The sequence below is a fragment of the Prenolepis imparis genome, unplaced genomic scaffold (genome assembly GCF_030444845.1).
Source record: "Prenolepis imparis isolate NDT839.2.m4 unplaced genomic scaffold, iyPreImpa1.0 SCAF_12, whole genome shotgun sequence".
NCBI lineage: Eukaryota > Metazoa > Arthropoda > Insecta > Hymenoptera > Formicidae > Prenolepis > Prenolepis imparis.
The window spans coordinates 1,117,483-1,142,622 of record NW_028141170.1 but is presented as its reverse complement, the minus strand read 5'-3'; the positions used below and the strand labels follow the sequence as shown (position 1 = coordinate 1,142,622).

General features: G+C 41.1%; 2 protein-coding genes across 6 annotated transcripts in view; one reads left to right on the top strand and one right to left on the bottom strand.

Annotated features, from left to right (window-relative positions):
* Window positions 1–24,852, bottom strand: part of Neur (E3 ubiquitin-protein ligase neur) — a 54,408-nt gene extending 29,556 nt beyond the window's left edge. The window contains exon 1 of one of the 3 annotated variants that reach the window (XM_083051687.1): window positions 24,681–24,852. In XM_083051687.1, the coding sequence (XP_082907813.1) occupies window positions 24,681–24,750 (70 nt within the window). In that variant the 5' untranslated portion in view covers window positions 24,751–24,852. Of the gene's footprint in view, window positions 1–19,023; window positions 19,331–24,680 lie in introns of those variants that run through there. The other 2 variants (XM_083051685.1, XM_083051689.1) reach the window with 2 other exon arrangements.
* LOC145943842 (uncharacterized) lies at window positions 19,249–23,209 on the top strand. Of its 3 annotated transcripts, none has more exons than XM_083051714.1 (5): window positions 19,249–19,486; window positions 20,899–21,692; window positions 22,190–22,366; window positions 22,538–22,652; window positions 22,748–23,209. In XM_083051714.1, exons 2-5 carry the CDS (start codon window positions 21,626–21,628, stop codon window positions 22,860–22,862), a joined length of 474 nt encoding a protein of 157 aa, XP_082907840.1. In that variant the 5' UTR covers window positions 19,249–19,486; window positions 20,899–21,625; the 3' UTR covers window positions 22,863–23,209. The 3 variants fall into 3 exon arrangements, with proteins under 3 accessions (XP_082907840.1, XP_082907839.1, XP_082907838.1); XM_083051713.1 differs by having other exon boundaries at window positions 19,249–19,578; XM_083051712.1 differs by lacking the exon at window positions 19,249–19,486 and having other exon boundaries at window positions 20,824–21,692.
* Window positions 24,853–25,140: the final 288 nt, after the last annotated feature.

Here is a 25,140-nt window from a genome sequence, read left to right as displayed (position 1 = left end):
TACGATGATGATAATGCACCTCGTTGACCGCACACGCATAGACGCGTGAATTTCAGGACGCGAGTGCGAAAAGCAGTTTCGCTGAAAGCAACATTTTCAAAAAAAAAAAAAAAAAAAAAAATTAAAAGACATCTTTTGTCGTTTGCATCGAAAAGTCAACATATACAATATATATATTGTACTTGAGCGGATAAATTTAAATCTCGCGATTATAAAGTTAAATAATAGGACGAGAGTACAATTTCGCATATTTGTACTTTTGATTGGACGTTTGCTCGTAAAAAGGAAGTATAATGAAGGTACATTTTTTCTGTTGAGAATTTTTTGATGCCGACAAGTAAGTGTATGTTGATGTAACTCGCGTTTACCCTCTACGATTTCGCGGGTAAATGCAAAACCTCGCAAATCCGGCCACAGCCTCGAGGAAACGGAGACACGCCTCGGTAGCTCACTCGCCACGTTCGCGGAAACTTAAAATCCGACCGGCGATACGTTTTGGAGAAGAGACGCTCGAAGAAATACGTAACATATAATTAACTCGACGTTCCCGCAAAAGTGCTTGAATTTTAGCATAAAACTTGGAGATTCTTCTTCGTAATATCTGCGAGAAAAATCCGTTTCTCATTTTACGCGCGATATAATAAAAAAAAAAAAAATCTTTTCGCCTCTCTTTTACACATTTAATTTTTCGATTCCATTTTTCGTGCACAATTGAATGACGAAGTCATCGTGCAATAAGAGAGACCGAGTGCGTAAATTCGTTTCTTTCCGCAGCGCCGCAATAAGGGGTTGCTCGGTCCAGCATCTGTCTGCCGCGTCGTCTCGACATTCGCGCGACACTCGCCCCTCGCAAGCAACGTCGGCGAAATCGCTCTCGGATCGCGGGCGCAGATGCGTTTCCTTATAGGGATTCCCAGCGGCGTGGATGTCAGAGCGGCGCGGCGACCCGTATGTATGCATATAGCATAATGTGAAGTAGCGGAAGCAAGGCGGATGGCAGGAAGTCGGAGAGACTGGCGCGTGCGCGCCCTCGTGGAAATATATAGAAGGCGAGGCGAGGGGAGGGATTTTTAGAAGTGTATTGTCGGCTCGGATTACTATATATACGCGGCACCCCCGAAGGAGAAGGGACGACGGATCCTACAACGGTTGCTAACCTCCCTCAGGGCTCTCTCGATTCTCTCCTGCGACGCAGCTGATCCCGCGACCGCAATATTTCGATCGACCAATCTCAAATTTCCAACGCAAATGTATCTCTCGCAACGTGTCTCCGTTTCCATCTCCCCAATGCTGCGGTAAAAATTCGTCTCGCCATTGTATAATCATTATTCGGAGCTGTTTCCAAGACACACACATAATGAAAGGATGGCAAAATTATGGAAGCCATCGAATAGTTGTACGAAATTGAGTTTGAGGTAACGAGATTCTGGAGAACTCGCAATCCCCTTTCAGCTAGCTTGGTGCAAGCGTAGTGTCAAATAATGAAATACAACGACCGAGGAGGAGGTCGACGGAGACTCCGTTGTTTGAGCAAGGAAGCGGAGATACGCTTGGCAACTCTTAGGCGGAATTGACTCTCGCGTCGAACCGGCAATGCGTCTGAAAGGCAGTCCCCGTTCGAGTACGATGAATTTGGGGTATTACGCGTAATCTCGTTAAAAAATAAGTAATGCGTGCCGTGATTTTCCTCGACGTGTGCAATGTTTCACAGTTGCCATTCACAACTCTGCGTGTCTCAACGTTCGAAAGTAACATCCGTTTCCGGACGGTAAGCGACAACGAGCCGACTCTCATTCAAGGTTTAAGATAATGAAAGAAGGCAGACGCATATATTTTCATTTGCATTTTATCAAGTTAATTTTACAAGTTTATGTTACACAATTCGCGAAGCGAGAGAAGTATTAATTATGCACGATGTTGAAATTGAAATATACGTGGAAATCGCGTTGTGTGTTAAATATTTATACATATATCTTTTTTCTCTTCGTTCTTATTAACGCGCACACATGCGACAATATCACAGATATTAAAGCACAATATGCTTTGACACGCTGTGCGCTTTTAGAGGCACGGCGCTGAAGACACGGGTCTCTAGACCAAGTTGACCCCATTGTGCCACAATCATCCTATTATCACTCAATTTGTCGACAGTGCACGTGTACGTGATGCTATGAAGAAAGTACGTTGCTTAATATCATTGAGAATGTTGTTGGAAAAGTAAAAATAATTACCTTATATAAGAGTAGCTTGTATCTTATTTACATCATTAATTCTTTCGACTTGTTTGAAGGTTAATATTAAATTTAATTAATATTAAAAAAAAATAATTATCTTTTCAAAAGTTTACGTTGATTTTAATTTAATACTAAATTAATTTACTCTTCAAATAAAATGATATCGATATTGATATTAATCGCCTCGTGCATTAGGTTTCGCGATTCAGATTTAACGCCGATTTTTTCCAGAACACACGTAGGATATATCTGCGCGATGCGGCGAACTTTAAGCGTTTTATTTTATTCTCGGTACAATTAAACATATATACGTGCGGGCAGCTGCATACGGGCATTATCCTCTGTGTCGCGTAATGATCCTTCAGCTGTCACCATATCATTCGAGACGACGAAATGCCCAGTCTCTCGTTGCCGCGGACAATACCTAAGTGCACCTGTCCGACGATGCCAGGAAACTCCCGATACTAGCTAGCTATGTAATATTAACATCGATATAAGGAAAGAGGCCCTCTTCTCCTTTATTATGCGGGTCGTAGAGCTTTATCGGACATTCGTTGATAAAACTCGAACCGACCGAATCGGCGAATTTAAACGTGACACGAGGACGATTACGTTGCACGAAGCTGATAAGGGGCGGCATCATCTCGAGACTAAAGATTCAGGGACACATATAGCGCACTCGTAAGCGCATTATAAATTAAGCGATGCTAAATAAACGCGCAAATAGAGCGGCGGCGTAAGAAGCGGTATATACGAAAAATGTAAGGTCGGCTTGTCGAGAGGGTTTAAAAGGCGTTTGCAAATGGGAGTAAGTAAGCCGCGAGAAAAGCGCGCGAGAGATATACGGACGACTGTTAAGGAACAATCATGGCGTAATCGGCTTTTTGGTAGCGACAAAAGAGACCATTATCTCGTTGCTCAAATAGACCGCTTATCATCGCCGCCCGCTATGCAGACCAAAGGATAGGCTGTGCCAAAAGTAATCTGCAGAACGTACTTACGTGAGATGATTTTCCATCTATCTCGGCTACTTATCGATAGTATTCTAATACTCTGTCTCTGATTTCTACTCGACAGGCACGAATTTTTTGGGGGTCATCTAAACTTTAAATCGAAAATAAATGCTCTTTTTAAAACGCTACTTAATGCGCGTGAAGATTATTTCAATAATAATTTCGTAAAAATCATGCTGATAGTTGGAATAAATCAGAGTTGTAGGAAAAATATGCTGCAAATGTTGCTGCACCGCAGGCATCACGATATTCGAAGGAAACGGATGTAGTAAAAATTTATTGAGCTTTTTGTGCGGCGAATTATTCAGATGACGATATTCGAAAAGCAATTCATTCAGGCCGCACACGGCATCCAGGAAACGTCGACGAAAAGAACAACATTGTCATGCTTGCGTCCGCTTTGTGCCAGGAAGTTCGAGCGCGGTTCGCGTGAGCATCGCGGTGTAACGTCTGCGCTAACAACAAAATGCAACATTCCAATAACCGCATGGAAAAGCGAGCACGTGCGTGCCGCGCAATAGTTACGGCACAAGTGAACGGCATATGTAGCTTCGTTGTTGTTGAGCGACTGATCCGATGCACCTGGCTCGCGCGCCGCGAATAACGAAGAAAGTTCAACTGTTTTTCGAATGTAAAATTTATTCCATTAAGGCACGAGCGACATTTTTTTCTTTTTCGAATGTCGTACATTAAAACGGTGAGGTCCGCTAAAAAAAAATTAAAGACAAATCTCTCTTTCTCTTATTTTTCGTCGATTTTTATTCAATATGCCGAGCGAATCCTCTTTTAGGAGTATTTAATTAAACGCAGGAAATAGACGAATTAGAATTCCGAATTCTTTTTCGGAAATGATTTTTTTGTACGATCCCAGAAGGTGGTAGTTCATTCACTACGCGCGTTCTGGCGTAGTTACGCAAAGCAGATGTTCGAGATCTTAAAAGATGAAGACGGACTTCCCACCTTGAAAAAATACCGGGACGAAGAACAGGTGCTTGTAAAAAATCTCCTCTCGAAGCTCAGAGAACCGATCTTTGTGCGAGAAAGCCTGATTTTACTATAAAATTTGTTATATTTTAATCGACTATTATTTTTTGAAATTATTAAGACGGGCAGGTTCTCTAATTAAAAGTAGAAGACAATTTTACAACTTTCGAGATATCAGATGCGCCTCTTTCGACGCTACGTTGCGTCGATTTCCTTTTCTCGCAGCTGGTTCTCGGCTCTCGGCTTTTGTTAGAATTCTAGAACGACGACAAAATTCGGTGCTCGCTGGTGGACCAAAACCTGCCCATTCGATAATAGCTTTCTAAATCGCTTCGTATAGTCGAAAAAAATCTTTTGTATGAACTTCACGTCCACCGAAAATCACAGGGCGTGATACGAAAGGACAAGATCGGCGTCTTTGCTGAAAACGCAAGAAAGATGCAGGTAGGTGCTCATTCATCGGGACTACTATTCAAAAATAATCTTCGGCAACCTCGGCACGTGCGTGAAAAATTACATCGCTGCGCGAAACAATTTGGAAGCAAAGCAAGTCGAAAAGCAACATTTCTTTTATCATTTTTTTGCGATCTATCGTTCATATTACCTAAAATAGCCACTCTAGTATTCCCGAAGAAACGATTTCTACGATTCGAAAATATTGAAGTTATCCTGATGTAGACGATGTAATAAATGTCAATATATAAAAGTAATTAAAATAAATTTCTCGATATTAGGTTTCGTAAAACACGAAGCGATGCAGTCTTTTAAATGGCGATTTTTTTATATCTAAAGCTAGCGGGACATTTTAGGACTTTAAATCACTGCAGCAGGTAAACAGAGACGTCACCTGAGAAACTACTCTCCTCCTCTCAACATCTGTCTTTCTCTCTGTCAAAACAAAAGAGATCTTCCTAGAAATTCACAACTCTACCTCTCTATTTTCTTTATTCATACGTAGATAATTTTTATAATCATTGCGCAAAACTTTTTACTATCACGCAACGCGACTAATTATATCAGTATCACAAATTAACGTCATTACCACAATCATTATTACAAAAGGAATTAACATCATTATTATATCTTATTCCGTCGTGTTCAGCGGCCATACAATATATAAGTTTTCACACATAAACTTTCTAATTAAAGCGCTCTTTTCTCGGTTCCGCGGCGCACACACACATTTTCTCAAACGTCCATTGCTCTTCCTCAATTATATGAATAAAGTCTTACCCGCGCGGCTACTGGATCGCATTTCCACTACTCTTTAATCCCTCTCGGCTATTTTGTCGTAACTTTCTTCCCGCTGCTCCTTCGAAGCCGCGGCTCGACAAAGGCCGGCGTCAAAAAGGATGCGTGGCAGGTGCGTGCGCGTGCCCGTCGACCAATAGTATTTGGCAAAGCGTGCGCGTGTATATACATCTTATACCGGGGTACGGTAGGAGCACGCACATGAGACGAGAAAGGGGGGACGGGGAAAGGACTGCGATGCACCTTGCACCGGCCTCGATTCCATTGACAGAATTCCTTTTCCCTCGCTCGTAAGTTTCCTTGTACGTAACGTAAAGAGGAGAAAAGAAGGAGGATTCCTTCGCGAATTAATTGCACGCTCGATGCAGATCGTCGTCGGAGATAAGAAGCTGCGCGACGAGTCGCGCGCGAGTTCGCTTTCTTCGTACAAAATGGAGAGGCATTTTTGCATCCTCCGACGCCTTCCGGGAAAAAGATCGGTGGTATGCAAAGACATGCAGTTAGATTAGCGCGTTTAATTCGCTCGTTCGTAAATTTAAAAAAAATCTTTTAGATTGAATATCAATTATATACTATAGAGTTCCAAGTTATCGAAAAAATGTTTCACGGATAATACAATCATCTACGGATAATTTCGTTATACTTATTTATTTATTAGAATTATTCACGGGTATTTTATAACGAGATACCGGGCTTTCTTTTTTCCTCCGATTCGGGGATTCGTGCCGAAAACAAGCGATCGCACCATGCCTTAATGGGAATTGAGTCCGCGGAACGAATCCGACAGGTGAGTAAGAACGCGATTAACGCTGAAACGGGACGTTTATGCTGTCCAGTTATCGTCCACCTGATATAGGTAGCGATCTCGTTGCAGGCTCTGTTTACAGACCTGCTGAATAACAAGCAGGCGTTTGATTGCAGCGTATATAATGATAGAATTTATGCAAGTAAAAAGACAGGCGATCTTCTTATACGTGAATTTAAAAGAGCTAAGCTTGAAGAGAGAGCTAAGCTTATCTAAACTTTCTCGCAAAAGAGTACAACGCTGAACTGACAACGAACGATATTATTTAAGGACTTGCACGTCTATAGAGTATATTTAGTTTCCTATACAATTTCCTACAGTTTTCCTTACTTTCATATAAGGCTTGGGAATTTTCGCTCTCGTTCGTTTGAAAAAGTCGACGTTTGTTCTTGCATTATCGTCGGTTTACATAATTGACGAGCAGGACTAATTGCTTTATTGTCGGAGGATATATACGTTGCTTGTTCACTTTCAGTATCGTTCTCGCACCCGTGCGAGTGTTTCCACTGTGCAGATCGATCGATAAAAATTCAAAATCTATATATAATACAGGTGTATTAATTAATAAATTAATTAATTAATGTATTAAACCTTGTGTGTACGTGGGTGAAAGCCTTAAAAGTAATATTAAATCAAATAGAGGAAAATATGGCTATATATCCCCTCCCTTTAATTAAAAACGAAGCCTTCAATGTTTAATCGGACAAAAGCTGTCAATGACCGGTGGCCAAGATTAAATTGTCGTTAATTGAAAACGCATAGGAATTCTGATCCATCGACTCCGTGTACCTATACAGGTATATATCGCGTGGAGAAAACTGATGTCGACGAGCGGGAGGAGTCGGCACGTGCTATACGCGTTCGTTCGTGCGGAGTTTACCAAGCGCGATCGTTTAAACAAAGTTCATTACCTCAGGAACGTCACTCGCACAAAGAACGCGGTTGAGTCACTTGGCGTGCGGTTCCGTCTCTCCTCGAATCCTCTCTTCGTTCCGTATAAGAAAGAACATCTCTCATTGCGTATTCACGAAGCAATCGTCGCGTCGGGATCGTAGACAAACGTTAAATCCCGGCAAAACGACACGCGCGCAGTATAGAGAAACTTTAATGCGACCCGAAGTTGTAACTTTTGTCTCGCGAAAACAGGAAAATTGTGTGATTCGACTTGGAGCTTAAAATTCTCTCGATGCATTGTGTTAGCAATTTTCAATGTATTTTTTAGCGTTAAAAGTCAAAGCAATTATGACAAAGTATAGTTTAGATACTTAGAACTCTCGATAAGTTTATATTTACCCCGAAATAATTTTACAAATGTTTCTTGTCAAAAAATATTCCCAGAAAAGGTTTTTGTACAGATGTCTTGTACAGATTCTCGCTTCGCGCTCTTTTCATAAACCCTCGAAAACGCGTTCTCGTTACATAATCAAAAGCGTTAAACAGTATTCATGGAAACTCGCGCAGCGGGTTGAAAACCAGAAGCTCAGCTGGTTTTAGTGGATTACAGGGTTGACCGGGATTGAAAAAGGGAACGTACGCTGCATCACCTTTGGTTTATTCAAATATATTCATACCCCCTCCCCCTTTTATCCCTCTGACATTCCGATATAGTTCATCAAACGGGGAGTCATCCTGGCGCCAGATGTTCCCCGCCTTTTAACCCTCCGGACGGGGCCTGTTGCGCGTAGAAATTTTCATTATTCGCATGTCCGTCAAAAAATTAATAATAAATTTCCTTATTGTCAGCAGGACATATCGTTGTAAAAATTATATTAGATTCTAATTGCAGTATCACTTTGATAACAAAATTCGTAATTTCGCGGGAAAACATAGCGCATACTATTCGTAAACAATATAACTTGGCAATAAAAATAAATTTCTGTCATTACCGTAACTATTTGACTTTCTAAATAAAATAATTTTTCCAAATTATATGCAAAAATTTGTAAATTAATTTATAATAATTCTACATACTTAAAGAGCGATATTTTATTTAAATTAAATTAAAATATTTATTTTTAAACACTAAGAATATAGAGAGACAAACAGTCCATTACGAGCCACGAATGCCGTGAAATGTAAAACCGATGATAAAAGAAAACCGGGTGTCGGAGCAATTGAAAATGAAAAGCGGAATTCGGCATATGTTTACCAGGTGTCAATTGTAGGTAGCAGGACGCAAACAGAATCGAGATGGCCCCAGGTGCCTAAATTGTCCGCCCATACTTGTCGAAAAGCGCTTTCAATCGATTCCGACGCGCGTTCATTGCACACTGATCATACAGGAGCGACACAGCTGTGCAAAAAGACGAATTGGCAAAAGACAAAGCGATTCTTGGCGGCATAGTGAGTCGTGCGACAAATAAAAATTTATAAAATTATTTCTCAGGACAAGTACAAACTCATCGAGTTCTCGGTATTTTAACTACTTCGTCATAATTGTTTTAACTTTCAATCGTTCTAAAAAAAAAAGCAAAAAGGCGCATCAAGTTCCGGATCGTTAGGCACACGATAGAATATTATAATTGAGAACTCGAGAGTTCCTCCAGGAAGCGTCTTCAATCCGAAGACCAGCCAGTGGCTGATGTTTGCGTACATAATTATGTAGACGATCTTAGAAAAGAATGAACAGTCTCGCTGCCCATCAACAGAGCATCATTACGATGACTCGTAAACTGACAGCAGCTTTACGGCTGCTTTAATAGATTTTATAGAATATACGATTTTTTTAATATAAATTATATAATTATAATAATTTATATCTGTATAAATTATAATAATTGATATCTGTATGTGAAATTTTACTACGCGTTCTAAACCTTCGAATTTCTTCTTACGATGTACAAGAAATTTATTAAAATGATTTGTTTATATAAAAATTGACTTTTAAACTTTTAAAAATTATATTTTATAAAAATTAATCAACTATTATAATTATTAAATATAACTATTAACAATTTTATGAAATTTTTTAACATCTTTCATCAATTTCGTGAATTACTATAGATGCGAATGTTTTTTTTTTTTTTTTTTTTTTTTTTTTTTTTTTTCGTGAAAAGGATTCACCGAAGTCTGCTTTCCACGATGGCTTGAGATTTTCTTTTCCGTACGATTTATCTTGATATCGCGTCGATAAAAATTTATTACTCGTCCCTTGCCGGGCGGAGCTACTTCTTCGTCGCGGTTAGAGAATGTCAGCTGCCTCCTAGGGTACCCTCAGCGGGATACAAGCCAGACGCCATTGTTCGATCAACAATACTCAACCGAACCGCTCACAACATATCCTATTCACATCATCCACCCACTTTATATTGCTCCCGTGCGCCTTCTTCCTTCGGCGCGCGCGCGACCGCCGGAAAAACGGAACCGGAACAGAGCTAACGTTTTAAGTCCATTTGAGATGCGGAAGAAGCTGTCATTCTTCCTAAATCGGATTCCGTTTTTCGGGAATATCTATCTTTTCTCTCTCTAATTTGCGAATTTATTTTTCAACGAGAAGCATGTGTCTAATATGTAAATTTTTTTACAAAAGATATAACACAATATCGTGTGTGTGTGTTGTATAAATAATATATAAATTTCGATAAAAATTATAATGATATATCTTACCGTGCGAGGGATAAACGCGCAATTGTCGAATCGTTAGCACGCGATTGTCCCGTTTGATTGTCCGGTCGTTTACGAGTTTGGGGCAAATTGACGCATTGTCCGCGGGGACCGCGGATATAGTCAGCGGTCAGTCGATAGATAATGCGATCCTATCTCAAGCGTGGATCTTATTGTGCCTATAATACGTATACCGTGTAATCTGCTACGTTATCGATATCCATTGATCTCGCGCGAGTCGCGAAGGAAGTAAAAAAAATCTTCCACTCTCTTCAAAGATACCTGTCTCGATGGATCGAGGAACACGTGATAGTCTCGTTAATGAAGCATGCAAGAGACGAAGAAAGTCGTTTCTCATAAAAGAGTCAGCGGCACGCGCCACCAGGGTGTCAGCTGGTGAAGAATACCGATCGTTGTCCATACGTTGCTTTCGATTTGTTGCAGCAGGTTTTTATCTCGATGCAATATCTCCCTCTCTTCGTCGAGGAACTCGCTACCGACATGACGAAAATAGACGACGATCCTTTTAATCGCTTATGTTTACAGAGAAAGAATTTCTTTACGGTTTTTTTTCTTGATTATATCTTTTTGCATATACATTTTTTATAGTACAATAATTATTATTTCAATAACGTGGAAGTAAGGAACGCGAATTGGAGTAAGTCACATTTCTCCGAACACCTTCGAAACGGATATGTAATCGGAAACCTAGGAAAAGGTTCAACGCCCTTCGAGCTTTCGGAGCCCGAGAGATCGCTCTCTTTCTCTTTCTCCCAGCATCTCTCTCCTCCCTGCGCCATCATCATCGTCTTAAGTGTCTCCTACACCCTGTATTTATCCCCACCATGGTGCCCAGGCTGCCACGCGCCACCATGCTCCATTATTTTCTCGCCAACATCTCGTCTCTTTCTTTCCTCCTCTCTCACGTTGCTGCCGTTACTCTCATCCCTTCTTTCCCTTTTTCATTGGAAGCCCGACAGAGGCCCGGCTCTTGAGGTCGAAATTCTCAACATCTGTCGAGCCGCCTACCATTAATACGTTCACTTGGTAACAGCACCGTTCCCGACAACCCTCGCCCGCTTCCTGTAATCCCCGAAGTTCTCTCTCTTCGGATGGGAGTCGGAACAAGAAGCTTCCGAGCTGTCTCGTCTGTACGAGGATCAGCTCGACTTCCCGAAGAGTTATTTAGTTACTTCACGCGGGAGTACTTCTCACAAGAAACGCGAACCGACGTTGCGAGCTCAAGTATTAGCGAGAAGCATCAGTAGGAGTATCAAGTACTAGTAAGAGAGAATTTCTCCAAAGTTATTTAAAATTATTAAAACTAATGAAGATCACAGGTCTTTAAATACATAATGATTGACTTTGAAGCTATCAAGAATGTCCATTGCAACTACAAGAAATCCAAGTATCGTACCTTCTTTTACGGGTCATTTTATGAATAAAATCACCAACTAGCTGAATTTACTGATATCGCTTAAGCGGCCGGCAAAGTTTAATTTCCGATCAGTTCGGCAGCTCCTCGCGATCGGGAGGAGGCGATTCGAGAGAGTCGTCGGCAACATCTGCCGGTTCGTCTCTCGCGGCAGGTGGCGACTTATCCTCTTCTCTCCTCGCTCGTAAACGCGCTCCCGCACTCGTCTCATCCTCGTCGCGCGCGATTCCCGTCGCGATCTCTCGTCTCCGTTGCACCCGATCGTCCCGAGTTTCTTTCAGTACACGGGACGACGAGCCACGCGACAACGGCACGGCAGGCACGTGTCGGAATCGCCACCGTGGCGGGGGAAAAATGGCGCAGAACCGCCTCAAGGGAGGTTGCGTACCCTGTTTGTCGTTACGCGCGACACCAATTCTCATTGCCATCGTCAAATTCTTGTAGCTCTCATTTGGAAGCTTCGTGTACGAAGCATAAAAGAAGGAAAAAGAAAAAAACAGACTCACAGTTTGTCGAAGGATCTGATATAAATCAAGATCACGAGTGAAATATATATATTTCTTCTTGAATTCTTGAAACTTTATCTTTTCGCTCGAATTACTAAACTATTGTTACCAAATAAGTTTGACGAGAGAAGAGCCGTTGTTGTCTCTTGGAAATTTTGAGAGGAAAGTCCATCAGCAGTCTATTCGTTATCCAATTTACGGACGAGAGATATTCTACATATGCATGCGCGCAATATGACAGGTTCGCCAAACAGGTGGTTGGGGAAAAAAAACATTTCTCTTCGAGTCACTCGGTACTCGATCCTGCGGCACTTGAGGAGAAAGAGAGAAGGAACGTCGCAACGTGTCCCTTATAACAAGCCAGCTGGTAATTAATTAAAACGTCGAACAATAATGCTCGTATATGTACGATGAAATGAGACATTTGACTCGAATAAATTATTAGTGTCCTCCCCGACGTTACACGTTATATACGAGATAAAATGTCGCGATCGATGCAAAGTTGCAAGAAATATGTAAGACGATCGCGCAACTTTCGACACGACGCTTCTTAATACTCGACGAACTGTAATCGTGAAAAAGATCGGGGCATATTAAAGTATTTGTCGCTTCATGTATCCGCCAATGGAAGAAATTATGTCAAGGAACGGTTGCCAAGAGACAGTCGATGCAATTACGACATGCGACAGAAAGCGGAGGAAAGCGCAGCTTCCAAGAGTTTTTTTTTTAAGTCATCTTAAATTTAGACGGGATCACGTCGCGTTCTAAATTTAATCCCGTTCATGTCGATCATTGCTCGCGCAAGTATTTCAAAAATTCATTTATTCATTCATTCATTCATTTCCGTCACTCGCGTGGCTCTTTCTAAGGAATTTCAAATAATTAAGCATGAAAAAATGCTCCTATAAAAATTTGACGTATAAATCAGAAAATTTCGATCTCTGCTTAGTATCGATGGAACATTCATTGACAATGCTACAAAAACACGATACAAAGGGTTAAGCCGAGAAGGGGGCGAAAAGGATGCACTGGACAGGGCTAATATGTCTCAGAACAGCGAACCGTGAATTTACGAAGGGAGGGCAGACGTGTACTTGAATGACGAAGGGGTTAATTCCGTGGTCATTAGCACTCGCTTGCTACGTGGACAATTGTGGTTGTTCCCACTGTTTGTTCCTGCAACCCCCGATGACTCGATGAGTTATGACGTTTCGAATCTGTGTGCATGCTATGCTTCGCATCCTCCCTTTGGACGTTCTTTAAAAAAAAAAAAGTCGCAAAAAACTTCTGAGCCCACGCTTACACGCAGATCGATATGGGGTTTCGAATTTTATCTCCGAGAGAAGCAAATTGTACATATGTGCGCGAATGCATGAACTTTATATATTTAATCATTATTTCTTTTTCAGCAGAAATGTTGACTTTATTTCTTAAGTATTAAATGCTAAGAAATTTAATATCGTGTGTGCATAGAAAAAAATCATTCTCAAATATTACATTTAAATAAAATAGCCATTAACGCGGCGAAATTCCATACAGAAAATTTGAATGCGTTCTCGAGATCGCGATGCTGGAAAAAATTTCTCGCTCATACTCATATTTGCAGCGAAAAAGGCATTGGTCGGAGGATCCCTGCCTTCGAATAAACGCATTTGTTTCTTTTTCTCACAACCGAGCAGGAACTCTCTCGCGACCCCATCGAGTTTTTGCAGAAGGGTGGTTTCTATAATTGCGAGGGTTTCGAGCGGCCTGCTGTATAACGAAGGATAAAAGCCTTTCGCTTCTCAAGTTTTTTTTCTATTTGATCCCCCTCGATCGATTCAGCCCGTGTAGGTCGACCCTGACATTCACCCACACACGAAAACACGCGCGTGCTTTAATTGCAACGAGCGAGCAGACTCGCATAATTAATCGCGAGGCAGCAGGCAGAATAAAAGCTCGCGTTTCGTCTGACGGCTCTTATTCGCGCGACATCGATCTCAATGCAAACGAGACGAGCGCTTTATTTGAGGAGAGCGAAAGTGATTACTTTCATCTGGCGACGAACGAGTCGGGAGTACACAAACTTCGAGAACTAATCGCCTTGGACAGAATCGCGTCGCCGTGTTTTAAAACGAATACTCAGTTTCATTCAATCTTACGTACGCCTTTGCGAGGAATTCCGCGGGGCTAACTAAATATCGCGGACGGATACCCACGGCGAATATCGTCGCGAAAGCAAGAGAAAGAGAGAGAAAGAGAGAACGGGAAGTTCGCGCGACGACGGGATAGTTCCCAAATCGTCGTTCCCTCTTAAAATTAATCCACTAGGGTTGCAAATAGCCAGTGCGTTTGACGTGCGGCCAATTGCGTCGCGCGCGAATCTCGCGGATGCCATCGCTACGCACTTTCGCCGGTTCTAAGGAGCGACGAACACCGACGAGAGGGAGGGGGGGGGGATGGTCGAAAAGAAAAGCCCGTAGCTTTTGGCTTTCGCGTCGGCGACGACGACGAGGATGGTGACAGATGAGAGAGAAAGGTAGAGAAGAAGAAGAGAGAGAGGATGAATCGCGCGGCGGTTCGCGTGCCCCGTGGCACGACAGGAACCTTTTCCAATTGACGTCATAGACACGCTCTTTTGCCCTTTTTTTCACCCCGCCCCTCGCCCTCCACCCGTCGGGTTAAGAATAACAACGCGGCGGGATCGCTCTCGCGCACTATGTGTTGCAACGCACTGGGAATAGACGGTGGCCGACTACTACCGGCCACACCGCGGCTGAATCGTCTCCGTCGACCGTGTTGCTGCTCGGATTACACAAAGTATCCCCGCGAGAGTTGCGAGATTGTAATTTCGATGACGGACGACGAGTCTGGGAAGTCGATTTTTCCTCGGCAAAGAGAGGAATGTCGAGGCGCCAATAGTTTCCGAATGATACGCGAAAAAAGAACAAGTCTTTTTGCGATGGGAACAGGATTGTAGTTTTTCTGAATTAATTTCTTCCTGAATACACTTTGATTTAATTACATAAATCATGATATATCTCGTAATTAATTTTAATATCCTTTACTCCAATATATAATTTTAATTCAAGATTTAATTACACAAATTGTGAGATCTGTCGGCATTGTTTTGCTGAGGAAGAATTTTCAATCGAAATTATCACAAGCTATTGAACTTTATTGTTGCACGATGAAATAGAAATGATCGAAGGTCCTGCAAAGTTGTGTAATGATCCATTTTCCATTAAGTTACGTCTTCTATATGAGATTTACAATCGCATATTCTCGACATATATATAAAAAGATTCAATAGCTGACGATTGAAAAATTTTCGTCGGCAAGAATGTCGAGAGAGATCAGAGGGATCATAATTAGTGTAAATTAATCTTGAATTAAAATGATATTGGAGTAAAGGCTATTAGAATTAATTACGAGTGATATATCATGATTTATGTAATATAACAAGGTATTAGCGTTATATATCAGTGTAAGCGACTCTCTCCCATACCGTTATCTGAAAAGAAGAGCCTCGGAATAGAAGAATGAAGGGGCGGATGCAACAACCGCGACCCGTGTGTGTATCTGACGTCAAAAATAGCCGTCGCCTTTAAGGTACGGCCGTGCACGCTTCATTACGCGTTCGTACATGGACAAGAAGAGATGCACATATGCAGCCTCGTGTGCCGCTAAACTATATGTATACGATGTCGTCCATTTATTTCCGTATTCTCGAGGGAGCCGTTCCTTCAGCCGACACGTATCGTTCGCTCTTCATCGATCGTATATAATTTGACGAACGGTTACTTAAAACTTTTACTCAAAGTTTACACGGAACTTTGCGTTCGTTCATCGCGAAATAGTTTGAAGAGCCGTAACAATTAAGCCGCCGGTATATTCCGCTTTATCGAGATTGCACTATAAATCATCAAGGGGGATAAAAATAGTCGCGGACGCGCGAGAGGGTTTTTCTTCCCCCGAACATCATGCCGTAATGACCCATATTCCGCGATATTCGGAGCGCTGAAAGTTTATTGACAGATCACCGTACGAAAATGGATGCCGCATTTCGAATTTAATGCATACAAGAGATGCGAGCAAATTTACGCTGGCGAAAATCCGAAAATAAAATCTGCTTATAGCTAGTATGCGCTATCGACGCGTACAGCTATTGTAATTTAGCGATATTGTAATTTAGCGATGGTGCGATTATATGCGCGAGTAGATATTTTTGCATCAATGTCGTATCTCTTTCTCATCTGGATCGACGACGCTATAAGTTATTTTCCTCGTCAAGTTCTGTTCGTCCTTGCGTGAATGCGGAAGATCCTTAGCGAGGGAAAACTTGGAAGAGACTCCTCTCCCTCTTCTTTTCTCCTCAAGGTGGAAGTTTCACGTGGATAGTCTCGAGTTTTGCTCCAGCGTTGCGTGTACCTGAGCTACCTGACCTAGTCGTCAATAGTGTACAATGGACCTGCTGTCTCTCGGTCAGGTTGAAAAACACAATTCTCTCGGCTTGCGTCGTCGAGGTTTGTACAATACGGTATAGGTCTCGCTCTACAGTTCAGCGACGCTTTTCCAAATTTTCTGCCGCACCGTTTCCTACAAAGGAGACTTGAAAATCCAATCTCTAATAACGAGTTATTGTGCAACGTCACCTGGACCGAGAGATCAGCTGTGCAAAGTCGCGTGAGAGAATCTTCCGATTAAGATTTATAGATCCCGTTTCTTCTTTGTGAACAACCATCGGCGATTCGTACGTACATATGTGAGAGGGAGAGTGTATCTGTATTAATTAAATAATTCCTGTATTATCTAAATATAATAATCATTGTGAAATATTGTTGAGCAGGATCTCGAAACTCTGCCTTCTCAATTTTGCAGTCACGTGCCTCTGATTGATCTTCGCGGTAACGAAATTATCTTAAAGTGCAACTAGGCGACGGTATCCTGAGATGCAACCGGAATTGAATTTCCAGAGTCATTAGACTCGCGTCGAAGTGCGTCTCGTGACGCACGGAGACGCCACTTTTTTCTCTCTCTCTCTCTTTCTCCATCGTATTATCCCTCTTTCTCTCTTTAGGTCTCTAAAATGGCCACGCGCAGCCGGCGTAGCATCTTCTTGGTATAAATACATATGAGAATTGGGTCGCTGCCCTGAACCCCGGCCATCACGCACCGTCTACGATTTTCCTTCTTCGTTAATCCCCTTCCCCGGAAGTGTCGTCTACGAATCCCGAACGCGCGCGTGCTTTTTCAGGAAACTTTAATGACAGTTCCAATATAGTTTAATCATATCATCACATTTCCGAAGAATCAGTAATTTAAACGCAAAGATTTTTCTCTCTCTAATATAATAAATAAAGACATTTTATGATTGTAAAAACATATTGCATCATCAGCTGCTCGTTTTATTTCGCATTTCAAATTTCGGGGGGTTTCTATTTTTCTAATATCAAGTTTCGAGAGACGATATTTAACGTACGTCATCTACTCTACTCTCGTCATTCACGCCGCTTTTTCGGAAATAGAATTCAGAGTCGGGAATGATAATAAAAAATATACATATATATGTTGCTCGAGCAAACCGCTCGCGTGACGTCGATTAGATAATTGGGAAGGAGGAGATCCGCGCCGAGGCTGTCGTGGATTTGTGCGGATGTGCAATCGCGGTTTTGCCGCCTCCGAGGCCTGGCCTCCCGTGTGTCTGCCATATGACAATACCATCTGTGGCCCATGCGACCGAGCGCAACGCGCAAGGTACGGGGATCCTGCGATAGGTAGAACCTACGACGGGGGTGCGGGAGAGAGCATCTTGCAAGCCTCGAAACCCAACCTTTACGAAATGGAATCGAAAGGTGCGGCTCGGAGAGACGCGTCCCGAAAAATGCAGCTGACAAAATATCGCATGCTCTCCGCAACGTGTAAACGAAACGCGCGGATGTCGCGAGCATCGATCCAAATGATCGATCCACACGGAATCGACACGTTCGATTTTTTTTTTTATATATACGTGATGACGAAACGTATAATAAGTACGAATAGACTGTATTTCGGCACTGAAAGAGGCGTTAATTAAAAACAGATAGTTGCCTATAATCGACAACTATGCTCCAAAATTTTATTAACGATCTCATAGTCCTCTGACAAAGCATTATTTTACATTAATTTTACTGAATTATGTAAAAAGATGCAACTTTTCGACTAAAAATACTTGCATGTTTAGTAAATAAAATTGTAACTAAATATGGCAATAAAATTGCATCTAATTTCAGATTATATTTAATTAATTACACATTTCTAAAGAGAAAATCAAAGATATCACGCTTTATTTTATTACCAATAGAGCAGGATGGAGATCAAAGCAGATGTCGCTCAAAGGCGGTGTTAGTAAAAGACAGGTCGATAACAGTGTGAGAGAGAGAGGAGAGAGCAGTGCATTTAAATGGGCACTTAAAAAAAATTATATATATTCATAGAACATGTTAAATATTTAATTATTACGTAATAAAATGTTCATATTATAAAAGAAGAATGATTGAGGAATAATTAAAATCAAACAGATTCAGTCATGAGAAAATATCTCATTTCTTTCTGTCTAATAAATAATTCGTTTATCTTTTAAGTATTTTACAATTGTCTTTTTAATATATTCAATATATATTTATCACGTTCCATACGTGTGCAATCGCTCACCAAGCAATGAAATACGACACTGTCAATTGATATGATATTCAAATGCTCTCATTTAAACTCGCCACGTGCAATTGCGATACGATCGACGTCAAAGCTTAGGAATAACTTATAAGCTTTTCTCTCTTCGATAAAAGCTAGATTTAAAAAAAACGCAATAAACGATTTTCGCGGACGATCCACGATAATTGCGATCGATTATCATCAATTAATCGGGTCCAATCGATCCAGCTCTCGAGAGGAAAATTCCCAAGAGCATTTCCATCTTTCTCGCGTCCTAATGACGCGCCAAGAACTGACAGGAAATGGGATTAAATCCCATCCAAACCTAACCTCCCTGGACCAAGTTTCTTACGCGCGACGAGGACCACCGGGTCGTCGTCGACGATCATCATCCGCGGGGTCGATCGCCTCCGCGATTGACACATGTCAAGGGCGCGCGCGCACGGAATAAAGACGACGTGCCGGCACGCGAGAGCATCGATATATACATAGTGGGAAAGAGAGATAGATAGAGACTCACTCACCGCTGTGTCCGGTGTTGCTCGACGATTGACCCATCGTCGTCGTTGTCGGCCCGGCGACGGCGGCGGCGGTGGCAGTGGTAGGCAATGATGTCGGGTGTTCGTAGAGCGGCGTTGCGAGGCGAACACGGCGGACTCACGTGAAAAAACGGACGCATGGGCGCGCGTGAAACGGGCACATTTTTCACGATGACGATGACGACGGCGACGGCGGCGGCGGCGGCGGCGGCGGCGGCGGCGGCGGCGGCGTAGAATCACCGTCAGTCGTGCAGACAGTGCATCTTGCATCCGCAGTGTCGCTGGGATGCCGACAGGACACGACGGACGACGACCGCGCTCTCGCTCCGCGGTCAGCGCGAGAGATGATTGGCCAGGCGGCCAAGGCGCCGATTTTGCGCGTCGCTTTGAACGTGCCGCAGCGCGGAAATTGATTCCCGCTCGATGATGATGCAGCTGATGCAGGTGTGCCATGCCGCGGATGCTGGCCGCGGTTTTTCCGCATCTCGCGCCAGCGAGACGCGTCATACATCGATACGGAGCGAGAAGGATCCATGGTTAAATTGGAAAATTCTTTCATCGAGCTTTTCCTTAAAAATTACAAAAAAATAACATTCTTTCAAATGCAGACAAAATGCTCTTTAAGATAAATGCGTACGATTCTTTTAGTAGATACAACTTGAGCTTTACATATCTCTTTTTAATATCTAATAAAATACAAAGCGAGGAGGAATCCATGCTTAAATTGGAAAATTCTTTCATCGAGCTTTCCCTTAAAAATTACAAAAAAATAACATTCTTTCAAATGCAGACGAAATGCGTACGATTCTTTTAACAGATATAGCTTGAGCTTTAAATATCTCTTTTTAATGTTTAATAAAATACAAAGCTAGGGGAATCCATATACTTAAATTGGAAAATTCTTTAATCGAGCTTTCTCTTAAAAATTACAAAAAAATAACATTCTTTCAAATGCAGACAAAATGCTCTTTAAGATAAATGCGTACGATTCTTTTAGTAGATACAACTTGAGCTTTAAATATCTCTTTTTAATATCTAATAAAATACAAAGCGAGGAGGAATCCATGCTTAAATTGGAAAATTCTTTCATCGAGCTTTCCCTTAAAAATTACAAAAAAATAACATTCTTTCAAATGCAGACGAAATGCGTACGATTCTTTTAACAGATATAGCTTGAGCTTTAAATATCTCTTTTTAATATCTAATAAAATACAAAGCTAGGGGGAATCCATATACTTAAATTGGAAAATTCTTTAATCGAGCTTTCTCTTAAAAATTGCAAAAAAAAAACATTCTTTCAAATGCAGACAAAATGCTCTTTGAGATAAATGCGTACGATTCTTTTAGTAGATACAACTTGAGCTTTACATATCTCTTTTTAATATCTAATAAAATACGGAGCGAGGGGGATTCATGCTTAAATTGGAAAATTCTTTCATCGAGCTTTCTTTTAAAAATTACAAAATTTTTCGAGGCAAAATAACATTCTTTCAAATGCAGACGAAATGCTCTTTATAATAGATAAATGCATACGATTCTTTTAACAGATATAGCTTGAGCTTTAAATATCTCTTTATAAAATAGTTACATGTTCAGTAAATATTTAGTAATTTAAACTTCCTAAACAACATTTAATTCCATTGATAAAATTATTTAACAAGGTGTTGTTAACAATGTTTAATCATATGCAAATTATATTATTAATATTTGTAATTATTAATTAATAAATTATTAAATATAACAATTATATAATGTGCAATTAATATATTAATATTAATTATAATATAAATGACATTTTAATTATAATATAATTATATGCGAACTAAATAAGAAACTTTTCTGCATTCTTATCGTAGATCTAATTTCGTTATTGATCTTACCGAGAGCAGTGGAAACACTCGGTGCTATTTATGGACCCAAATCCTCCGAGCATCTTGGAGACACCAGGAAAAAAAAGATATCTCAACACTATAAACGATCAGAACAGCGAAATGATTAAAGAATCGAGTTGTACACTCGTGAGCAAGTTTTCGAATCTCGTTTAAATCCCAACTACACCCACTATTCGCGTGCCGCACGTGCGTGTCGTCCCCGAAGGGGGATCACGCGACTAGCGTACGCAGAGAGAGAGAAAGAGAGAGTCGCGTATAAAGATCGCGCCGAACCCGAGCTCGCTGCGTATCCTCGTGCAATCGGCGAAGGATGAGAACCTATTGATTCCTCGCCGCACCGGTCAGTCCAAAGTCATATCGATCGCCCCTTAAATCTTTGCGTAGGCGAGAAATCGGGGGGTCTGTACACGATCGTCCGCGGATCGCCTTGGTAACCGGCTGTCAAAACACTACGTCGACGAACGTCATCGGGGAAGCCGTTCGCCAGTCACTGACAGTTCTCCCCTATGGATCGTTTTATCCTGATGCGACGACGATCGCGACGCTCGCTCGGCGGAATCGAAGAACGTCTTGTCCGCGACTGAGATGATCGCCGGTGTAGTATCTGTTCGGTATCATCCGGAATGTAGAAGCTGACGACGACGACGACGAAAGTGTGATTCTATCGGGAACAAGTGCCTTAAATCACAGCATGAACGTAGGAAATCCTTGGATCGTCTGCCTCCATTTGCTGATCATCCTCGCCTTCTTTCAAAGAGGTCGGTAGATTAATTATATGATACTCTAGAAATCATTGCAATCTTTCTATCTCTCAAAATTAGATTATCGAAGATTAAGGTCAAGTGCAAAAATTGAAAAAAAAACAAAAAAAAACGACGGTGTTGTATCTATCTGCGAATCTCGCGCGAGTAAGATCAATAACTGTTGAGCTGCGAGAACGAGTTGTTAACGCGATATGTATAGTTTGTGCGATTTTATATAAAAATAGCTCTCTCTCTTTAACATCACAGGAGCTCTCAAACACTTTGTCGATCGCTGCGAGATCTTTTTTGCATAACGTTGAAAGGCGACATAAAAATCCTCGGCGCCTTACTCCTTCTTATTGGCGAATAAATTTTTATATCAACTAAGAATTTTTATATTTATAACGCAAAGTAAAAAGGCAAGGTGTCTGCTGAAGCAGCATCAATGTTAGAATATTATTTTCTTTATCTTTCTCTCATTCTGCGTTTCATGAATGAACAACTTCTCTCAGGATGGGCCATCGACTGTTTCAAGTGTGTCTCGATCGATGGCGACAACAAACCTTGCGATGACCCATTTCACAACAATGGTAGCCTCGCTTTCTTAGAGTCGCCCTGCCTCGGGGGTCGAAAAGGCCGGGATGGCCTCTTTCCCGCGACAGCCTGCATCAAGATCGCCGGCGTATACGGTAAAATATAAACGAGAACCACCGAAATGTTAATATTTTCACGTACTATTTCTCTCTTTCTTTTTAACACTTAATAATAATTGATCAAAATCCAACCGCGCGAATCGCGACTCTCGCATCTCTAGAAATATGTAAAATTGTATCTTAATCGATCATCCGATATCATGTCAGATGAATCCGGTGTGTCCCTCATGGTGAGGAGCTGCGCGTTAGACAGCGGAACTCTGACGACGGACTCCGAGATTATCAGAATGTCCCACTGCGGCGGTTTTTACTTTGACGACAAGTAAGACTGTAGCAGGGCGATATAAAAAATTTAAAAAAAAAACAAAAAAAAACGCGCGACTAACATTTTTAAACCTTGATGAATGTTCTCTCTAGGTACGTTCGCGGATGCGTGCAATCTTGCAGCGATGCGGACGCGTGCAACGGATCGTCGAGGAATTTTGCACCACTAGTTGCCTTAATATTGTCGATCCTCGCGAGATTCGTGTAATTTATGTCGTTCTATCTCGCGCAAATAGAAAATTCACGAGTACAACGAGTCATCGCATCAAGAAACAGTTCGGACGTAAAATAATGAACGACGGCTTTAAGAAATTACGGTATACAGCAGCAAACGTTGTAGTAATCATATCAATGTACAATCATAATTAATATAATTAATATGATCTTTCATTAAGTCTTGCGATACACAAAACAGACTATATATAGTGAAAACTGCCAGATTACGAATTAAGCTATATACTGTTATCGTTAAACAAGTTGTTCACGTCATTTTTCTCTGCCTATCACTAGCTTTGCGTACGGTTAATTACAGCTTGATATCAATAAAGCATATCTTAAATTGTTAAACATTCTGCTTTCTCCATTTTTCCTTGTCGCAAACACATAGATATTAGTGTATATGAGCAATTTCAAGTAACGTAAAATATCTCTGTCGTTTTTTGTTTCGTCGAAATTAATCGATTCATTTCTTTAATTTTGGATAATCGACAGCTTGACATTCGGTTCGTGAAATTTTTATGGGACAAAGTGTAAATTTTAACGGTAAAGTTCGAAACCATGAAAAATTCGATAACCAGTGCCTCTGATCAATTTGCAAACTCCTTCTGGCGAGTCTTCTGTTGGCTCTGGGACACCATCGAACTCATCCTGATCATCGTAGTCGATTGCTTAGCGAGGCTAATTGAGCTAATACTCGTGACAATAAACCTAATATTTCAGGTGACGGATTTTGTTTACATTTCGAATGTATCGCGATAATAAATAAATAAGATCCGGAGGAAGGGAAAGTTGTCGAATTATCCGGTCAAAATTAAAATTAACGAGGAAGTTTTTAATTAAAGTTAAAATTGCATTTTTCCGGGACGTAATTAAGAAATGAACGAGATATAAATCTTTCGAAAAGAGCAGTTGCATAGAGAACGACAATTTTAGCAAGGGGTAATCGGATTTTTTAGGTGATCTGCTTTCTCAGGGATTTATGTATCGACGCAATGCAGACATTCGCTAATGTTTTTCGAGGGATCGTTAACATCATTAGCAGCATCGACCGCGACGATGTCGAGGACTTTGCCTCTGCCTGCATCGTCGTCGTCTTATTCACCGGAGCCGTCAAGATGTTCATGGACCTTCTAAAGCGGGTATACAGCATATATATCGCGCAATAATCATTATTGTCAATAACAGACAGCGATAATCAAACGATTAACCGTCACGAATTAGTAAACAATTGTTCAGCCTTGAATTTTATAAAAAGTATATATAAAAAAACTGTCATTTAAAATGATTATTTTCGAAAATAAATATTTTATCCAATTAATTGGAACCAAAACAGGACATTTGCATCTTTTTAAAAAAAATTACAATGATTATCTCTTATTTATCAAAATCATAATCCTCAATACGTTTTTTAAATGCATAGAATCTCTCGCAGGTATCCCGTTTTAACAAAAACTGCTTTCTATATTTTTTATGCGACTTTTGCAAATGTGATACTACTTTTTAGAATCGTCGGACACGACGAAGCGCAGGAACTTTAAGCCGCTCGTTCGCGTTTCTCGCGAGGAATATCACTGCCACGTGATGTGGAAGGTTGCGGTGCAAAAACCAGGTAAACTATTTCGTAAACTATTCTCTTGATTTTAATATGGATTAAGAAACATCTTGAGATTGATGTAGAGTCGCATGTCTGTGTCTTTTTATCTGGTTTTTGATCCGACGACGGGTCGCGTTCGATAAAAAATTTTAAACGTTCAATGTCGCAAATGTTTATAACGTTATTTAAATTATGTATAAATATAAAACTCACCCAATGATGCCAAAAATTCGTCGTAAGGATCGCCAGAGTGTAGAAAGCATAATTCCATCGCTGTGGCCATCGTATCGTGTGTAAAATTACAACTGCTGTTAACGTCGAGATTTAAATCACGATGATTTCATACATCGAGATGATAACTCTTCGCACTTAAACTCTCGCGATTGGAACGTTGACGTATATGACCGATTTCAATGTCATATCGATATTTCAGTATCCCCACGCGAAGCTGTTCAACGTGTTTGGGCAAAGCGTGACGCAGATCGGCAATAACAATAATCCGACGACAAGGAGTCACGGTCAGGATGCATGTCCTCCTGAAAGAAAGACAGGCAGAAGGATAAGGCAACGAAATAACAGACGATCGATTAGTACAAGAAAAGGATAATTAAGATTCTTTTTCAAGTATGTTTTGAGGTATTTTTACGAGGTATTTACATAAACATTTATTGTC

Excerpts from the sequence above, each read along its gene's own strand:
- LOC145943842 (XM_083051714.1), top strand. The coding sequence starts at position 21,626 with ATGAACGTAGGAAATCCTTGGATCGTCTGCCTCCATTTGCTGATCATC. Across the intron at positions 22,367-22,537 it reads CAAGATCGCCGGCGTATACG|ATGAATCCGGTGTGTCCCTC; the intron begins GTAAAATATAAA and ends ATATCATGTCAG. Across the intron at positions 22,653-22,747 it reads GGTTTTTACTTTGACGACAA|GTACGTTCGCGGATGCGTGC; the intron begins GTAAGACTGTAG and ends TGTTCTCTCTAG.